Below are 20,998 nucleotides of genomic sequence, written 5' to 3'. Positions count from 1 at the left end.
ATAACACCAAACAAAGGCAAACAGTTCTGCTCTTTCTCATTTCATAAACCGAAAACATCAGTAAGTGAGAGCGAGGTGTGTGTGCATGAAAGAGAGAGGCGGCAGCTATTGTTTTACTCATTAACATGATTTTAGTTCTGTGCAGGCTGCAAATTGACACAAAATGAAAACAACCACTCCAATGCAAAGTTTTTTTTTTGTGTGTGTTTTGTCAGGCTTGCCGTCACGGACATGTGCAGCATCTTGAACACCTGCTGTTCTATGGAGCAGACATGAGCGCTCAGAATGCTTCTGGAAACACTGCCCTGCACGTGTGTGCTCTCTATAACCAGGTAACTAATTCAATCATACTGTATGCTTTCCCTTAGCAACCAGCACACACACACTCATATTCTTCAGGCTCAGATGCCTGTACCCACAAGGACACGCTCAATCATTCTGCCTGAAATATCTGCACCCTTTTTAACCAGGTAAAACATGAGCATGCAGGCGTTTGTACGCATACGTGGCATTAGCAATTATGTATAATATGTTGTCAGTATTAGAGTTAATGAGTGTAAAACAAAGCAGCAAGGTCACAGATTGTTCATTCAGTCACACAGAAATACAAAGAGTGATCTAATCCTCAGGTGTGTGTGTGTGTGTGTGTGTGTGTGTGTGTGTGTGTGTGTGTTTGTGTTTGTGGTGTGCTCATGCATTTTAATTCTGCTCTTATTAAGTATTAATGGACGCTCCCACAACACACACACACACACAAACACAAAGACAGTCCTTTAGGAACGCCTGAAAACACATGGAATCACAGAACTCACATGTGCTGTGTTCTTAATCTTTCTATCTCTCTCTCTTTATTGAAACTGTTATTGCTATTGAACCTCACTATTGTGTCTGTGAACATCTCAAATGTCTGCTGTAATATAGAGACTAGCAGATATATAGATTATACTTATAGGCTGAACTTTGGCTATTTTGAGAGTGTTTTTCTCCTAAATTGAGGATATACAATACTATAAATATAAAACATATATACACACACTACTGTTCAAAAGTTTTTGAACGAAATCTCTTATGCTCATCAAAGCTGCATTTATTTAATCAAAAATACAATTAAAACAGTAATATTCACACAAAAGTCCCCAGAGTTAAATCAACTCTGCTCAGAGAACATATGGTCCCTCTCTACATAGAGTTAAAATAACACTCAAGCAGAGTTAAAGTTAATGAGATATTATGCTGTTTGTGGAGTTGTTTAATCAGATCTTGAGAGATTTAATGTCTTTTATCTTCAGCTGATTTCATCTAAGGCTGTGGCTGAAGTCAGTTGTAGTTTTTGTGTTTCTCTTCAGTGATTCTGCTTGTTAACAGCAGGTGTTCATCACTAATGCTCAATCATCACTTAATTAATCACTTACTTATCTCATTAACTTTAACTCTGCTTCAGTGTTACATTAACACTATATAGAGAGGGACCATATGTAATCTGAACAGAGTTGATTTAACTCTGGGGGTTTTGCTGTGTTGTAAAATATTATTACAATCTAAAATAACTATTTTCTGTTTGAATATATCTTAAACTGATTTATAATTAATATAAATTAATATCATTTATAAATAACTTAAAAGAGTGATTTATTCTTGTGATGGCAGAGCTGAATTTTCAGCAGCCAATTTTTCCAGTCTTCAGTGTCACATGATCCTTCAGAAATCATTTTAATATGCTGATTTGCTGCTATGGTAGTTACAGTTACAAGTTACAAATTTGATCTAAATAATAGTTTTGGTCAAAGAGTGAGCTTAAAAAGAGTACAAAATGTTCATTTGGAAGCATATTGGGATATCCTTACTTGGAAACTCAATTTATTAAAAAAAAAAAAAAAAAAAAAAATCATAATAGTAATGGTTACTAATATGCAAAAAGCTTTCAGTTTTAGTTTTATAAAAAAAAAACATTCAAAGTTTGTGGGTATGTCTTCATTGCTGTGTGTGTGTGTGTGTGTGTGTGTGTGTGTGTGTGTGTGTGTGTGTGTGTGTGTGTGTGTGTGTGTGTGTGTGTGTGTGTGTGTGTGTGTGTGTGATTTACTAATTTTACAGCAGTGGTTTCTGTTTATCTTCATTCAGCTCATTATAATGAGATTAAACTACAGCTGACCTGCACTAATGTAACTTCCAGTCTGGAAGAAGTCAGTTACAAACAGATCAATAACATAAAAAAACACACAAACATGAAGTAAAGAGGACACACAATGGCCTCTACTTGTTACTGAAACATAAAAATAGTACAGTGTTAAAGATCATAGTTCTACCGTTGTTGTCTAACAATATTGTTTAACTTCATTTTTTCAGGATTGGTTAGATATTTGTCTCTAGCATCACATCTCAAACACAAACTTGCATGCACTGCACCAGGCATTTCACATCTCTCTGACAGCACAGATGTGTTAGATCCATGTGACAGACGCACTTCAACAGAAAACAGAGCTGCTGAGACAGCAAGGAAAAGTGACATGCAGTAAATATAGCAAAGGACTTTGTTGGGTGTTTGTGTATGTGCTGTACTTTAAGGATCAATTTGCTGGAAAATGTCCTTGGAAGTCTGTCAAAAAGTTATTATAGAGACATTCTCTAAAGGACAGGGTGTATTATATGGTAAACTAGTGTTTTATAATATTTAGCTATATTACATAGTAATGTAATTTAAAACAAAATACTTTTTATCTTTTTTTTTTTTCTTAGTTTCTTCAGTCAGTTGGAAGTCTCCTTTCATATTTCTAGGCAAATGCATGGACACATTTGCTATATATGTCCTCAGAAGTTATACAATTTTTGTAATTTTGGGTTAAGGCTAGTATATAATATAAACAGTAGAACCTATAGTTGTGTAGTTACAATATAGCATGACAAATGCATGTGTTAAGAGTTTGTGTGAGTACTGTGAGTAGAGCAATTCTTAAAAAATGTCCTCAGGAGTTTGCTAAATCTGTCAGAAAATAGGTAAACGTGTGCCTGTGTGTGCGTGTGTGTTCCTCTATGAGTGCTCAGCGGTGATAGCGAGTTTAAGGACTCTCTCTAGATGTTTAGCTCAGGCTCAGAGGAGATGTTAGAGTGGATCGATTCCCAGAAAGAGACTCTGAGAGAGGACATATCAGCCTGAGGAGAGAGGCATTACTGGATAGATGAGGGAAAATCTACGAGGGCGATGATAGAAGAGACAGAGAGACAGTGTGAAATGGTGCCAAAACGATGAGGAGAGCAGGAGGAGGTGAAAGAGGAAGAAACGACCACCTGATGTGGAAAAGAAAGGTGAATTCACAGCTACAGATAATAAGATGACTGTGTGTGGGAAGTCAGGTTTTGCTCTCTTTGTGGGGACCAAATGTCTTCATGAAGACAATAAAAAGCTTAAAATGAAAACAATAAAGAACTTACAGAACCTGCCTCATGGTAGAAAAAAGCTCTGCTTGGTTACAAACATTCTTCCAAATATCTTCCTTTGCGTACAGCAGAACAAAGAAATATATGTACAGGTTTGGAACAACTTGAGGGTGAGTAAATTATGACAAAATTTTCATTTTTGGGTGAACTATATCTTTAATGTGATGCAGTTGTCAGTCATACATAAACGACTCAAAAAAATCATGGCATAATTTATTATTAATTATTTGCGTTATATTATAAAATTTTGTATTATTTAAATATTTTCTACAGCAATTAAATTTATTCAATTAAATATTATGAATATAATATGTTTAAAATATGGCTATGTGGAACAAGCAATATTCAGTTTATCATAATGCATAAATATGTTATATATGGTAAATATATAAACCTTGTTATTGTGCATTTAAAAAAACTATTACAGAAATCTTATGTTTCTTGCCCATTTCATTTATGTATGACTGACAAATATGCATCACATTCAGTTTATATTCAATTCAATTCACATTTATTTGTATAGCGCTTTTCACGATCCATATAATTTCAAAGCAGCTTTACAGAGAATGCATGTCAACATTACAATTTAAAGAATGCAGTTAGCAAATAATGTAATAATTTAATCAATTAATTTACAATCACTGTTAGCAGTTTAACTGAAGGTAGAAGCAATGAGCTCCTGGAAAAAATGAATTACATTAACAATAATTAGGATATAGAAATCGGGCAATGTGCATGTTGATCCAGATGATTGCGTCTTCTGAAGTCCTCGCAGGAGTTGGCGCCGTCTCTTCATAAGTGTTGGTCATCTGAGGTCTTCTTAAGAGGCTGGATCCAAACTGAAAACAGAAAAGCAAATGGCGAATAATTAGCGTAGCTGCTTCATAACATTAGGCAAAGATAGTCATGTGCAGTTGATCTGATATGAGATGCATTATGTGAATGCTTGGCTAAAGAGATGCGTCTTTAATCTAGATTTAAACTGGGTGAGCGAGTCTGAGCCCCTAACATTATCAGGAAGGCTATTCCAGAGTTTCGGAGCCAAATGTGAAAACGCTCTCCCTCCTTTAGTGGACTTAGATATCCTAGGTACAACCAGAAATCCAGAGTTTTGTGATCTTAAAGAGCATGAAGGATTGTTGGGCGATAAAAGATCAGTTATATGTTAAAACTGTAATCCAAAGGGATGGAAATTTCGTTGGATTTGTCCTGTCTAAATGGACAGTTTTTGCCCAAAGTGAAACAGACTTTATGGTGACTTTATAACAGCTGTGTCTAAGTTTAGTCTAGTGATGTCCTTTATAGTCTCTTAGTTGTGTTCTTATGAAGTTTCACCACTAGAGGTCACATGTTGCTCTGTTGTCCAGCACATTATGAGGCGGTTGAAGCATCACATTGGCATAAAAGGCCACATCCAGTCGAGTTCATTCATACTGCCGTTTCTCCAGACTGCTGCAGCTCTGATGACTTTTGATTTAATGTCTTGCATTAGTGTAAATAGCGTATTATTTTTCAGTTCTGAAAGTTTGTGTCTGTCCTTTAAATGGATCAATAGTGCAGATGAGCGTATCAGAGATAGAGGGCAAAAGACAGAAAGAAAGAGAGGAAAACGTCTGTGTGATGTGGAAGCTCAATCATGGTTCTGTTAATTCACTCTGCAGTCGAAATTACATATTGATTTTTGCACAGAGCCATAGCATTAAACACATGCAGCGCTCCACTCTGTCTCCTCTATGACACACAGACTGTGTTTCAAATAGCATAATATCATACTACTAACATACTGATATTTTTGCAGTATGTACTGTTTAGAATGCATGGAAAAAGATGATGTATCCCAGATGATGTAAAAGACTTGAGTTGTCCTTCTATGCAAGGCCGTAACCACCATAGACATTGAGGGGAACAATTAATATCCAGTGATGCAAACTACTCAACATTTTTATGAAATTTTGCCGTTTTTAATTGAAAACATGCGATTATTTTATTAATATATGATTAATGTAATTCATAACTGAATGTGAAAAGACAAGAAACATTTTGCGTTTTTGCCATATTAAACACAAATAAGAGTGAATATATTTTAAAAATATATATTATTTGCAAATAGTTTAAATGTATTACTTAATAACTACAATAGAGCTGGAACCTTTACCGTTCTTGTTTCTTTTTTGTTATGCCCTTAAAGGGATAGTTCACCCAAAATGAAAATTCTGTCATCATTTACTCACCCTCATGCTGTTCCAAACCTTTATGAATTTCTTTGTTCTGTTAAACACGAAGGAAGATATTTTGAAGAATGTGGGAAACTGAACTGTTTTGGGGCACCATTGAGTTCCATAGTATTTTTTTTTTCCTACTATGGAAGTCAGTGGTGCCCCAAAACAGCCTGGTTACAAACTTTCTTCAATATATATTTGTTTGTATTCAGCAGAACAAAGACATTTATACAGGTTTGGAACAACTTGAGGGTGAGTAAATGATGATAGAATTTTCATTTTTTGGCGAACTATCCCTTTAAATCCCTTTTAGTCTTTTAATTATTTAATTTCTTTCAAAAAAAAAAAAAAAAAAACTACCCAACAATTACCCTAGGGGGGAAAAAAATGTTCAAGACATGGTTACGGCCTTGCTTCCATGCAGTTTGTTTCTTGACTCATTATTTGATACGACTGACATAACGTATGTTGGGACGACATCTCACAAAATTGAATAAAATAAATAAAAAAATAAAAAATAAATTATTTCCAAGATAGCATGTGACAAGCATAGCAAGGTGTAACAGTAATGTAGCATGCAACTGTTTGAAACATTTGTCATGAAATAATATATGCTTTTTCATGTAGTAGTAGTAATAGTATTTTAGTATGAGCATACCCTGTTTAAGATATCGTATCCCACAATACATCATGGCTTTGACCTTTCATTTCCAGTCGATTTCAGCTCCAGTTCCGTCCTCACACATACAATATACAAAGTTTATTATCAATGTTGAAACAGTTGTGCTTCTCAAAATGTTGAGGGGAATCCATGATAAATTTGTGGTAACACTTTACAAATAGGGTTCATTTGTTAACATTAGTTAATGTATTAATCAACATGAACTAACCATAAGCAATACATTTGTTACTGTATTTGTTCATCTTTGTTAATGTTAGTTAATAAAAATGCAGCAGATCACAGTGCATTAACTAATGTTAACAAATACAACTCTTGATTTTAATATTAGTCATATATTAGTAAATGTTGAAATTAACATTAACAAAGATTAATAAATGCTGTAGAAGTACAGTTCATTATTAGTTCATGTTAACTAATGTAGTTAACTGTTAACTAATGAACCTTATTGTAAAGGGTTACCAAATGTTTTCATGATTCTTCGATGCAGAAAGTTCAGCATTTATAGATAACTTTTGATGAATATAATACATACTAACTGAATAAAAGTATTAAACAAACAAACAAAACAAAAACTTCTGTCTCCAAACGTTTGAACAGTAGTGTATATCTGTTAAAAAAAAAAAAAAAAAAAATATATATATATATATATATATATATATATATATATATATATATAGGTTATATAACCAATTGTCTGTCTTTACCGGAAATGCTTTTAAGTTGTGTGTGTTTGAGAGAGACATATACAAGTGCACTTGATGTGTAATTAAATGTCAGCACACAGGTTCCATTGAAGGTGTGTTAGTGGGCCAAGAGACACTGATGTTTACTCACCACTGTTAGGAAACTAGGACACTAGTCCCAGCTGAGTCATGTCTGTGTGATACAGCTTCTAAATGTGTGTGTGTACTGTCAAAACTGTCTACAGAGAGAGAAAGAGATAGAGAGAGAGGGAGAGAGAGATGATAGCCAGATGCTATGCTGACCTTCTAAACACTCTGTCTCAGATGCCCATAGAGAAACACTGCCATTAGTGCAGCTCTGTTCTCTCATCTTTCTCTCTCTCTCTCGCTCTCTCACTCTCTCTCTCTCTTTCTCTGTTTTTTCACTCTGATACATATGAGCTGGTGAGCTAATTGGTCCCAGTGGAACATCAGTTTTGTCATTTCTGTTGTTGTGAAAGCGACATGCGCACACAAACACACTCATTCTGTTCCAAAACTTTCTAGGGCAAATTTTCATGGACATGCCATGTACACATTTTACTACCGACAAATTATCATGACGCTTGTAATCTCTGTTTGTCTCTCTCCAGGATAGCTGCGCAAGAGTGCTGCTGTTCAGAGGGGCGAATAAGGAGATTAAGAACTACAACAGCCAAACTGCCTTCCAGGTGAGAGCGCAAGACCTCTGGGATCCTGCAGATCAAACACCGTGGAAGAGTCAATGGAGCAGGATCTTATTTAAACTGATGCTGTCATTCACAGCCCATGAAGCCTAACTGTATTTAACTTAAGGCCCAGAGCAGTTCACACTGGGCTTCTGATGCCATGAAGTCATTAGCTCCATCTACCTAGCCAACGTTTGGCCAAAATTTATGTTAGCGCTGAATGCAACTACCTTAGTGAACATTTTGATTCAAGATAGCGCGCAAGAGAAATTTTGATTATAAATATAAACATATTTTAATCAATAGTAAAGTGATGGTACATGAAAATATATTATTATAATTTTATAGTATGCATAATATATGATATTCCAAGATATGATCTGTCAATGAATCCATGATATTTGATAAGAAACCATTGTACTTTTTTGTTGGTTTACCATGGTATTACCATCATGCGAATGTCCATTTATTAATCTTTGTTAATGTTAATTTCAACATTTACTAAAACATTATTAAAATCTTGTTAACATTAGTTAATGCACTGTGAACTAACATGAACAATGAACAACTGTATTTTCATCAGCTAGCCTTAACGAAGATTAGTAAATACAGTAACAAATGTATTGCTCATGGTTAGTTCATGTTAGTTAATACATTAACTAATGTTTAACTAACGCACCTTATCTTAAAGTGTTACCAAAAATCCTTATCGTTGAGCCCTGCTTGTCTCGCATCTTCCATGATGCTCGCTGCTTGAACTCACAGTACAATTGATGTTGACACAGATTTTCTGCACAGATCAAAGTTAATTTGTTAGTAAATGGGGAGGGGGAGCCCGACTTGGTGCGGCTGTAAACCAACACGGAAACCATTAGACAGCTGCTTTGATTCAGCTTTTAGTGAGGAAAAGTTAATTAGCCCTCATCTTCATAAAAGAGAGAGAGAGACTTGTAGATCATTCATGTATCATATTAGACGGAATCAGTTCTTATTCTGTTTCTCCTTATTTGTGCCATGAGACCTGTTTGCTCACATAGCGTACAGAAAAGTACAGTACCTTATTGTAATGATGTACCATGTAAATCTGATGGCAGTATACTTTGGTACTTTGTAGGGCTGTGTATTGACACAGATTTCACAAATCTATTTGATTCTGATTCACAAGCTCTTGATTCAGTATATGGGTCAATGACATGACGGGTCTTCTTTTTTCTTTTTTTTTTTTTGTCCAATGGCCTTCATAATAATAAATATGACATCCAAAGTATGTAAGGTAGTACAATTAGATCTCTTTTATTGAATCCAAAAGGTTTTAATTATATTTTGCTACATATAAAGATAATTTAAAGATTATGAAGTGTCAAAAGATCATTTGGTTTAACCGTCCAAAGGCCAATACAGCCATTTCATTTGTGATTAAAATATCTTAAAATGTAATAAATGTATATATATATATATATATATATATATAATTTAGGGGTGTGACGAGACAGGTATCTCACGAGACGAGACGAGACTCGAGATTGAGCTCACGAGACGAGACGAGACAAGATTTTTACACACTATTTTTAAGAAATCCTCAATGGTGAAATACATGACTAGAAAAAATATTCTGCAGGTTTATTTGAAATGTTTTAACTAATCATCTTGTAATGAATGTCATTTCAGTTCTACTTTCTGAGTATGAATTATCATATGCTGTACAAGAAAACAATACTCAAGCACTGTAAAAGGTTTTGCCACTAACTCAACTGACTGACTTCTCTTCTATATGATTTCAGTCTCTTCAGACCTTACTGTACATGATTTATGAGATTCTACAACCTTTGACCTCCTAACTGAACTCCTTTCTACAAACTGATCATAGAAATAAAAACAGTATAAATAAAAATGTTAACACTTTACAATAAGGTCTCATTAATTTATTAATTTATACATTAATTTATTAACATTAATGTATTAACCAACATCAACTAACAATGAGCAATATATTTGCTACAGTAGCCTATTTATTAATCTTTGTTTATGTTAGTTAATAAAAATAGTCATTCATTGTTAGTTCATAGTTTACAGTGCATTAACTAATGTTAACAAATTAAACCTTATTGTTTGTGCTTAATAAGATTAAGAGAAAACTGTTATTTGTTTTCATGGTAACACTTTACATTAAGTGCAACCATAATCGCACTCTCTCAATATTCAAAGTGCAAATAAGACCACATTTTTCTTTGATACAGAGCTGAGAGATGGTTACAACTACACTGCCCAGCCTAAAATAGCTTTCATATTGAGAGATATTTGCATTCATAAGGGAGCCGCTTTCAAAATGCGGGGTATATTGAAATCACGTTTGAATGCGCGCGCGCGCGTTTACTTTCACTTTCAGCGATCGCGCGTAACTCTGTAAATATGGAGCGGCGGCGACCGTTATCCAACTTAATTAAATGTTTTTTATTTAAATACAAAGCAAAACGACAGTGGATGCATAATGTAAACGTAGTGGTGGCATATTCTTTCCTAATCATCCTAACACTGTCATGGCAACATCACCAGACTACTTTTCACCTCCACGAGAAATCTCGACACAGTTTAGTCTCGCGAGATCTCGTCACACCCCTAATATAATTTTATAAACTCATATATCAACATAGTGCAAAATGGTATTAAAATTATGTATAGAAGTCATTGCTTTGTTATGAGAAAGAGTGTCCGGAAAAATGAATTTCATTGATGTCATTCGGAGTAACCAATATAAAGTGACCGATTTGGATCAAGTCATGCAATCAATATTATGTGACAGGATGTGACATCATTCATACATCTGCAAAGGACCACATGGTTGTGAAGCAAAGTAACTAACGCTCTTTTAACTATTTGAAAAATTCATGTTTTCACTTGCTCATACGCATAGAAACGTCAGGTCATTTGGTACAACCGCTATAAAACATGGAAAATATTGTAATATTTTAAAATCTTGTACTAAATATAAAATGTATGATTGTCCTTTAGCTAGATATCAGCCTGTTAGCATTGTTTGAAAATATTGTAATTCGGTATAACCAAAAGTGTCATTCGGTAAAACCAAAATTTTGGTTAAACCGAATGACTTTTTGGTGACAAATTTTGTCCATCTTGATTATAAAAAAACCACAATCTCAATGTTAACACTTAATAAAACTTTAAAATTAATTGTTTCCATTATGTTTTTTACACTTTTAAAAACCTAATTCGTCAATGACCCATATATATGTATATGAGGTACAGAATGCCTAATTCATGCCATTTTTGTTTAGATATAAAGTAAAAGTTTATCAACTTTTATTGATATAATATCTACTCTAATTCATTGTTGCAATATAAACTTTGAAATGGCTTTAATAAAAAAAGCTTATTTTCATGGCAGATTTATTCAAACATACAATAAATGAGATATCTAACAGGTTAGCCTACATTAGAATAATATAATAAATTTGAAAACAATACGACATCTCGATACATTTCGATAAGTTGTACTGTCTTTTTCAACACAGGCTACCTTCTGAGGTAACACTTCAGTATAGGGAGCACATATTCACTATTAACTACGACTTTTCCCTCAATAAACTCCTAATTTACCGCTTATTAATAGTAAGGTAGTTGTTAAGTTTATGTATTGGGTAGGATTAAGAATGTAAAGTAAGGTCATGCAGAATAAGGCATTAATATGTGCTTATTAAGTACTAATAAATAGCCAATATTCTAGTAATATGCATGCTAATAAGCAAAATAAAGTGTTACCCATTCTGATGTTCATTCATGTATATTTAGTGCTATAACTAGGAGTACAGATGAATAGATGATGGCGCTTAAACTGAGGTGGCTACAGCGATCTGTCACGCCACATCAAAGAGCTTTTGTTGGACGGTAGATGGAAGATCGATTTATATTAATTGATATTGTCAGCCCAGCCCTAGTACTAGGTACATTTTGCATAGCTTTTATCACTTCACACTACAAATAATTGCAGCTTTATAATCAATATTTTATGTCCATTTACTTAAACTATGTTGGTATGTAGACAGGATAATGTAGAGCTTGTCAGAATTGGCTGTACTTTATCGCTTATGAATTGCTGGATTAGATTTTTGGGTAACACAATACCCTGTTATGAATTGCAGGCAGTGTTATAAAACAGTAACTGGGGCTTTTTGTTTGCCTAGGGATGTGCGGAAGGGAAATAACACATTTTTCTTTCTTTCTATAGGTGGCTATTATAGCTGGGAACTTTGACCTGGCAGAAATTATAAAGACTCACAAAGCATCAGATGTTGGTAAGTGTCTCGTATACCTCCACCATCATTCGCTACTATCGAATTTGAGCAAGCGCAAACGATCCCTCGTGTTAATGAATCCCTACAAACACAACAGAGCGCCACAGCCGGCGAACGTGAAAATGAGAGTGGTCCCCTGTGTTTCTGTGAGCGTTTGTGAGTCCATGGTGTTCGTGTGAATGAGAGTCATCACTCTAATCGCCAGCATCGACGGCAAGGCTAGCTCTTTCCACGCGTTAGTTCTGGCGGGGAATAGCAGGCAGCCAGTTGTCGGGCCGCTGTAATGGATCGTACCCATTAGTGTGGAGTACCATTGTCATGGCGACGGACCAGGGTTAATCCCCGAGGCTCAGCAGGTGTTGGGAGTTTGATTTGAGCCAATGGGAGTGTAGCCGCAGGCTCCGCTATCTCATCAGAACGGTGTGTGACCTCGATGAAGGATGGGACGTATGCTCTCACACACAGAGAGAACACACAGAAGCAGCCTTAAAATACATCGTTTATGGGACAGAAGCTGGTTTTCATCACTAATGCTGAAGCCTCTAAGAATGTGTCCATTTTGTCTTTCTCTTATTTCCTTCCCATCAGTTACCGAGAGAGAGGAAAAGAGAGAGTGAGCGAGTGTGTCCTGAGTGGGTTGGACAGTTGGCCTTTTCACTCTGAATGGATGGGCAGAAGAGTAGAGGATTTAGCAGACAGCTTGACTACAGAGCGCAGTATTTACACTGGTCAAACAAGCGGCCCATCTAAAGTGGCCTATCTTAAATGTTCTCAGGGTGAAACTATTGAAATAGTAGTGATCTGAATATGCAAATAGTAATATATATATATGATAATTATTAGTACTCAGTTTATTATTAGAAGTCAGTTTGACTTAAATTTAGTAAAATTAATCATAATAAAATGCAATAAAAACTGAACCGAATTCAGCTGCACAGGGGGAAAAATATTTTCTTAATTAGTATTTTTGTCTTGTTTACCAGTAAGTTTTATTTAAACATCCTTTATTTATACAAGATACATTTACTTAAAGGTGCCCTCGAATGAAAAATTGAATTTATCTTGGCATAGTTAAATAACAAGAGTTCAGTACATGGAAATGACATACAGTGAGTCTCAAACTCCATTGTTTCCTCCTTCTTATATAAATCTCATTTGTTTAAAAGACCTCCGAAGAACAGGCGAATCTCAACATAACACCGACTGTTACGTAACAGTTGGGGTGTACGCCCCCAATATTTGCATATGCCAGCCCATGTTCCCAACATTTGAAAGGCATTAGACAAGGGCAGCCAGTAACGTCTGGATATGCACAGCCGAATCATCAGACTAGGTAAGCAAGCAAGAACAATAGCGAGAAATGGCAGATGGAGCAATAATAACTGACATGATCATGATATCATGATATTTTTAGTGATATTTGTAAATTGTCTTTCTAAATGTTTCGTTAGCATGTTGCTAATGTACTGTTAAATGTGGTTAAAGTTACCATCGTTTCTTACTGTATTCACGGAGACAAGAGCCGACACTATTTTCGTTTTTAAACACTTGCAGTCTGTATAATTCATAAACACAACTTCATTCTTTATAAATCTCTCCAACAGTGTAGCATTAGCCACGGAGCATAGCCTCAAACTCATTCAGAATCAAATGTAAACAATATAACAGTATGCAATACTCACATAATCCGACGCATGCATGCAGTATGCATGACGAACACTTTGTAAAGATCCATTTGAGGGTTATATTAGCTGTGTAAACTTTGTTTAGGCACTGTTTAAGGCAAGCGCGAGCTCCGTGGGCGGAGAGCACGAGATTTAAAGGGGCCGCACAGCATAAATCGGCTCATATTTAATGATGCCCCAACATAGGCAGTTAAAAAAATTAATAAAAAAAAATCTATGGGGTATTTTGAGCTGAAACTTCACAGACACATTCAGGGCACACCTTAGACTTATATTACATCTTGTAAAAAAATGTTCGATGGCACATTTAAAGGGTTAATTTCCCCCCAAAAATTAACATTCTCTCATTAATTACTCACCCTCATGTCGTTCCAAACCCGTAAGACCTTTGTTTATCTTCGGAACACAAATTAAGGTATTTTTGATTAAATGCGAGAGCTCTCTGACTCTTCCATAGCAATTTAATCACCACTTTTAAGCCCCACAAAGGTAGAAAAGACATTGTTAATTATTGGCCGGCTCCTGCTTTGTTTGGTTTTTGCACACAAAATGTATTCTCATCACTTCATAACATTAAGGTTGAACCACTGTAGTCACGTGGACTATTTTAACAATGTTTTTACTACTTTTCTAAAATGTGGAACCTACCTTGAATGTGAAAATGAATTGCTGTCTATTAGGGATGTAACAATATTATCAATATCGTGGTATCGCGATAGCAAAATTGTCTCTATATTATCGTGGTCACATGACTGTATGAAACGATACGTCTTCCAGGCAAAAAGTGTAGGTTTTTTTTTTTTTTTCAGCCTGGTTCCAAAAACGGTTCTGGTGTGATGGGTGGGCGAATTGCGAGGATCATATCCTTTAATAGAGACATCTTACCTCATTAATATTATACCAATGAATGTACTGAAAAGCCCTTGCAGCTCGCGCTACTCATAAACATCATGATATCAATGCAGAGAGAGAGGAAGAGAGAGAGAGAGAGGTGCACAAAGGCAAGCTGCATGATTATTAATCTTTAAAAGATCGCGTTCTCGATTTCATCACTCACGTGATCTAATTCCTAAATGACAACGATTCGCCGTGTATATTATACCTTTGACAAAAATAAAATCGTGACATTCAAATCTGCGTTTATGCTGCCATTGATCTAAAGAGAGTTATCATAACAGCTTCAAACAATCTTGTCAAACACACAGTATCATTATTTCTGTGTGACAAATATTCCAGTTATCACAGAAGCGTACAAAAGTGTATTATTCAGATACGCTGATGTGTACTTTACAGATCAAAATAGAATAAATCACCTTTTGAAAGTGCTTCTAATAACCACTGTATTGATTGCATCGTTACGCCACTAGGAGGCAACAAATTAATGTTAAAAATATATCTATCACTGAATCATTATTTTAGAAACAAATGAAGTCTTTATGAATCCAACTTACAAAAATATTGTTTCACCTGTCTGGATCTTACATCTGATTTGTGTTGAATTTGTGGTAACAATTTACAACAAGGTTCATTTGTTAACATTAGTTAATGTATTAACTAACATGAACTAACCATGAGCAATATATTTGTTACTGTATTTGTTAATATTTGTTAATGTTAGTTAGTAAAAATATAGCTGTTCATAGTTTGTTCATTTTACTTCACAGTGCATTTACTAATGTTAACAAATACAACTCTTGAGAATGTTAGAACAAATAATAAATATTACCTTTGTTAAGGTCCAGCTGGTGCGATTATTTCGTTTTATAAAAGGGAGTCTTAGGTCACTTAACTCATCTCATACTATACCTCATACCTCTAAGCAACAGTTATGATTAGAGGGTAAAGAGGACAGGATATGACATTATTAATTTGTACATCATTGTAATGTTCAATCGTTGTTTAACACTTATGGCACTTTTTTCCAAGTCTTCATTTGGCTGTTTTTTTTTTTTTTTTTTTTTTTTTATAAATATCGCAATAAATATCACATCGTGGACTTTATATTGAGGTATTATCATAGATTTTGATATCTTTACATCCTTATTGTCTATGGAAGAGTCAGAGAGCTCTCGGATTTCATCAAAAATATCTTAATTTATGTTCCGAAGATGTGTTCTTATGGGTTTGGAACAACATGAGGGTGAGTAATTAATGACAGAATTTTCATTTTTGAGTGAACTAACTCTTTAAGATGCAAAAATGTTTAAAAGTTAAAAAAAAGAAAAAGTTTTCTCATTTTTCCTTATTTAAGTGTCTATCTATCTATCTATCTATCTATCGTCCGTTTATATATATATATATATATATTGCACATGTCCACTGTTATAGGATGTATTGTGTTGCGTGTTCTTGTTTCACAACCTGCTCTGATTGGCAGAGAGCTGTTCATATCTGATCAGGTGACAGGTGGATGTTCAGTACAGCGGTTTGATCAATACTTAATTTACATTAGAGATTAGAGAGAATCAGCTATGAGACTGACAGCAAACCATATGTCAGGATGGCAGCACGGTGCACTCTTTTATCCTGCTTGTTTCTTTCTCTCTCTCTCTCTCTCATTCTATCATTAAACATAGCTGTCATTGAGCCATGTGAACTCTTTTGACCCTGATATACACGGCACCTTGCATTTTAAGCTATATATTAGCTTTGAAACGGCAACAGTACAATGTTTTACCTGAATCTAGGAGAGGTGAGATATTGCCATCTAGTGTTGATGCTCTTTATAAATTGCTTCCCTCACTGGGAAAAAAACAACAGCCTCATATCTTGGTTACTGGAAAACAAGACAGTTTGTTGTGTAATATTCAGTTCTTTACCCAAAAACCATCCCAAGCAAATGACCCCTGTACTAGCGGTCAGGAGAAAGTGTGTTTTGGTTATAAATTATAGATGAGGTGCTTTGTAATTTGAGTACATCTTTTGTTTACCTCCATGAATGCCTGATGAGGTTTCTGTACCCTTCATTTACAAATTATGCTAATTGTACCTGACACTTTGTCAGGTACGGCCCCCTCTTGTTCAATGTGCCCTTTTCTTGACATCTGCTTTTCCTGTTTTCCAGTGCCTTTCAGGGAAACGCCTTCCTACACAAATCGCCGGCGCGTGACTGGAGGCGACACTCTGACATCATCACGCTCGCTGCCTCGCTCCGCCTCCGACAACAATCTGAACAACGTGGCTGACTCCGGCCCCGGCCACTCCCCCGTGCCGTCTCTGAGGAGCCTGCCCCCTTTGGCGCACTCCGGGATCGACACGGCGGCCGACGGCAGCCTGCAGAGCACAGGCAGCTCACTTTCCTCACACTCCCGCTCGCCCTCCCTCCAGCGCGTCACCGAGGAGTCCGGCACGCACGCAGTACGCCGACACACACCCCTCACGCACTCCCACAGCCGGGGACGCCTCAGGTAAGCATCGCACGTCCACGAGTCCTGATTTGCACCTACAGATCTCCGCCCAGAGTTCTGCAGATTTCTACTTATCATTCATTAATATGGTCAATTGGGTGTTCGTTTATTAAATATTTTGGTTAATTTTATTATACACTCTAATATCAATAGCATCGATAAAAATGCTGGGTTAAAAACAACCCAATTTGGGTCATTTTTTGGTAACCCAGCATTGGGTCAAAAATGGGTGAATGTTAAAATATGTAACCCAACATGTTGGGCTTTTTTTTCTTAAACTCAACTATTAAAAATTATTTTATTGCTGGATTAAAATGATAAAATTAACCCAAAACTGGTTGTAAAATAAAGGTACACTATGTTAGTTTTTTGTTTAACATTAATAAAATTAAAAGTCAATTCTCACCTTCAATCCTTCTTCCAAAACGTGTTTTGTCTTACCCTGATTCACCATGGTAAGCCTATGATTAGTGTTTATATTTTAGACCAGACAAGATGGGAAATTGTATGCATACGTCACTCTCCTATGCTTGTCTTGTCATATCCGTAAATAGAGAAAAGTTGCTCCTGCTACTTTGACGTCTGTATGGTGTGGGAGTGAGAACGAGCGAGAAAGGTTGACATGGAGCACGTTAAATCTGAAACCTCTGGGTAATCACATCTTTAAAAAAAAAGGCTAACAGAGGAGAGTCTGCTGCCAAAAAGAGAACATGACAGGGCTGATAATAAAACCAGAATCGACACTGGCTTGGCTTTTTGAAGATGTTGAGATCTGAGGGATTTGATGTTGTAAAAGAGATGCGGAGATGGCATTTTTATTACTCAACAGGTGAGTAAGGTATTTCATTAAGGTTGTTTTAGCGCTGCGCTGGAATTTATTTTCAAGGAAGTACCGTGTCTATTATTGGGTATAGCTACAGTAACGTCTTCATCTAGTCAGCTTAAGATCATTTTTATCTAAGCTGGTTATATCTCTAGTAGTGTATTTTTTAGTAGTGTATTTAGTTTTTTTTTTTTTTTTTTGAGCAGTAGGATAATCACGCAGAGCCGAAGCACAACCAAAACAATGTTATTCTGCAAAACGCATGCAGTTTTTTTTTTTTTTTTTTTTGACCGCTAGATGGCCAAAAATGACATAGGCTGCGATTACATTGGCACAAAAAATCAGATTTTTTTACTCACATCTGACATGGAACAGAATTTGTTGCACACCGATTTTTTCGCATCCGATCTGAGCCACTTCTAAATGTGGTTTTAAATCAGATACATATCCGATATGTGGACATGCAACCTATGTCTAAACACGCATATCCGAATCCCCTTGGAATTCCAAGCCACCACAAGGTGAGGGCGACACGTTTGCTCACTAAAAGATAGCTTTTATGTTGTATTTTGAAGCAGACGTGCCTGTATGCACTCGCACTAAAATTCGCAGCTTTATTATTGAGGTGGAAACTTTATATGTCTATCTATTTTTTCCTAGATAGAAATTGCGCACGCGCACTCACATACACACACACTCAGCAGCTGAATTTCAACCTCTGCCGGGTTAATTTAAAAGGGACCGTCCTGTTTTTTTTTGTGTTTTTTTTAATAAACAAAAAGCTTCACTGGGTAGGACTCTCTCACGTGCACGCTCTCCCTCACTCCCTCTCTCATTATCATTCATATTCGAATTCATTTAAATAACTGTAATCTTACCTGCTACTTTATTTCACTTCAGAATTCTATATCTAATGACTGTAGATAAAATAACCAACACAAATTATCTTTATTTTCCATTCTATATCCGTTCTTTCAGATTTCGCACTGCAAAACATCCATGACACTGACAGCTGTTAACTTTTCCATTCTGGCAGGTAATCATGGCCACCCGACGTGTAATATATAAATAATTGTAATAGCATGGTCATTCAAAACCTGAGGGTCTATGCATGTGCATGTAAAGCTATCATTGACAATTATTTTGTGCGGGAATTAATTTAAACACAAATATCGGATACCAGTCGTGTCTAAAGAGAATGTAAACAGACTGGCCAAAAAATCAGATATGGTCAAAAGATCGGATCTGTGCATTAAGGCTTGCAGTGTAAACGCAGCCATAGTGTACCTTTTTAGAATTGGGTTTTTATCAGCTTCTGTATCCAGCAGTCACAACCCAGCATTTGGTTTAAAAAATAACCCAGCATTTTGTGTATTAGAGTGCAGTTTTTATCAATTTACCCACATTTTTCCATGTAAAGTCAGCAGATTCTGTCTGGGCCTGTGATTATTAATTCCTTCATTAACAGCACTGCCAAATGATCAATGATTTAATTATAACTCTCAACATATCGGTCACACATCGGCCCCAATAAGAGGGGTCAAACGATGACAAAGTGTGCATTGATAATTTTTTTTCTAACATCTTCGCTTACAAAAGTATTGTGACCACCATCACATGGTTCAGTGATGCACTTACAAAAAGTACCATGGTATTTTGGATGTAAGAAAGCTCCATGGTATTTTGTATATATTTCAAAGTACCATATTGCTTAAAATCTGTTATCATCACTGCAAAGTACATTTCTATAAAGGTGGTATGAAACTATGGTACTTTTAAGTATACCATGGTACTGAAATTCATGTTGAATGGCATTTACATGGTATTGCATGGTATTTCAAAGAATAACATGGTAGTAGTATGGTACATGTTAAGAATTCCTTGGTATTGTGGTACTTGAACTTGTTTCAGGGTAGTGGCATCCTGTTCTTGGAAGTACCATGGTATACAAAGTACGTTTCCCATTCAGTCGGTCACTTCGACGTACGTCGGATGACCGACGAATAGGAATCTCGCTAGAGAGGCCAATCTACTTCGAGTGTAACTAAACGAGCCAATGCACATTGGCATGCAATCATATGCATCAGCTGCTCGCCTCGCAGCGCGGGTATATAATGAGCAGCAGGTGCGTTGCATCTTCAGCTTTTCGCTTCGGAGCCGAACTACACATGGTAGTATCTACGAGCGAGTGTGAAAGGAACGAGCCAGCTCTCTCTACTGCTCTCTCGTCTGGTGCAGGTGGAACAGCACAGCAGCGGGGCCGATTCTCTCCTTTTGTTTATTTTCTTTTTTTTTGCCCACTGAGCAAAGAAAGCTGTGTGTCAGCTGTGAAAGCCGTTCTTACGGCTGGTACGGTGCGCTTTAAAGAGCGCTGAAAAGCTGTTTTCACGGCTGGTAAGAGCGGCATCTCCAAAGAGAGTGCACACGACAGGCTGCACATTTCCCTGTCTGTGCTGCAGCGGCTTTCCCCTGCGTGCTTCGGCACTTGAAAGAGCAGTTCCTGAAAGAGCTTACACGAGTAGTTCGCGTCTTTTTAAAGATGTCGTTCTACTTGTGTGTTTCTGGATGCGGTCGTTACCTGGCGCCTCGGGATGGTCACCAGCGCTGTATCACGTGCTTGGGCTTAAGGCACGCTGAGGCGGCGTTTGTGGACGAGTCATGCACCCATTGTGGGATGATGACCGTCGCGGAGTTGCGGTCGAGACTCCACTTCCTGCAAAGGGGTGGAGTCCCGGTCCCGGCGCCTCGTTCCAATCCTCCTCAGAGGGTTGCTTCGGGCGCTGGGACTGGTGACTTGAGGATCATGGTGAGCGCGCTTCCTTCGGGGAACCAACCCCCTAGGAACCCTCATCCCTCGTGCACTCCGCAGCCAGTAGAGCTGCCGGGGGAACGCGGTGGACCACCCCAGAGGTGTGTACCATCCGTATCCTTCGGAGCTCCCCATGACGACCAGATGTCGATCGCTGCATCGGAGGGTGAGCCTGATACTTTCGGGGATGACGATTCGGCGCAGCTGCCTCCTTCGGGAGTGACATCTGTGCCCGATTCAG

General features: G+C 36.7%; 1 protein-coding gene across 3 annotated transcripts in view; it reads left to right on the top strand.

Moving 5' to 3' along the window:
* The window catches only part of shank3a (SH3 and multiple ankyrin repeat domains 3a), a 390,305-nt gene that overhangs the window by 240,665 nt on the left and 128,642 nt on the right, over positions 1-20,998 (top strand). For 2 of the 3 annotated variants that reach the window (XM_048169401.1, XM_048169402.1), the window contains 4 exons: positions 216-332; positions 7,649-7,726; positions 11,967-12,033; positions 16,783-17,125. In XM_048169401.1, the coding sequence (XP_048025358.1) occupies positions 216-332; positions 7,649-7,726; positions 11,967-12,033; positions 16,783-17,125 (605 nt within the window). Of the gene's footprint in view, positions 1-215; positions 333-3,126; positions 3,301-7,648; positions 7,727-11,966; positions 12,034-16,782; positions 17,126-20,998 lie in introns of those variants that run through there. The other variant, XM_048169403.1, reaches the window with a different exon arrangement.

The sequence above is a fragment of the Megalobrama amblycephala genome, linkage group LG19 (genome assembly GCF_018812025.1).
Source record: "Megalobrama amblycephala isolate DHTTF-2021 linkage group LG19, ASM1881202v1, whole genome shotgun sequence".
Lineage (NCBI taxonomy): Eukaryota > Metazoa > Chordata > Actinopteri > Cypriniformes > Xenocyprididae > Megalobrama > Megalobrama amblycephala.
This window is presented reverse-complemented; position numbering and strand designations above follow the sequence as displayed.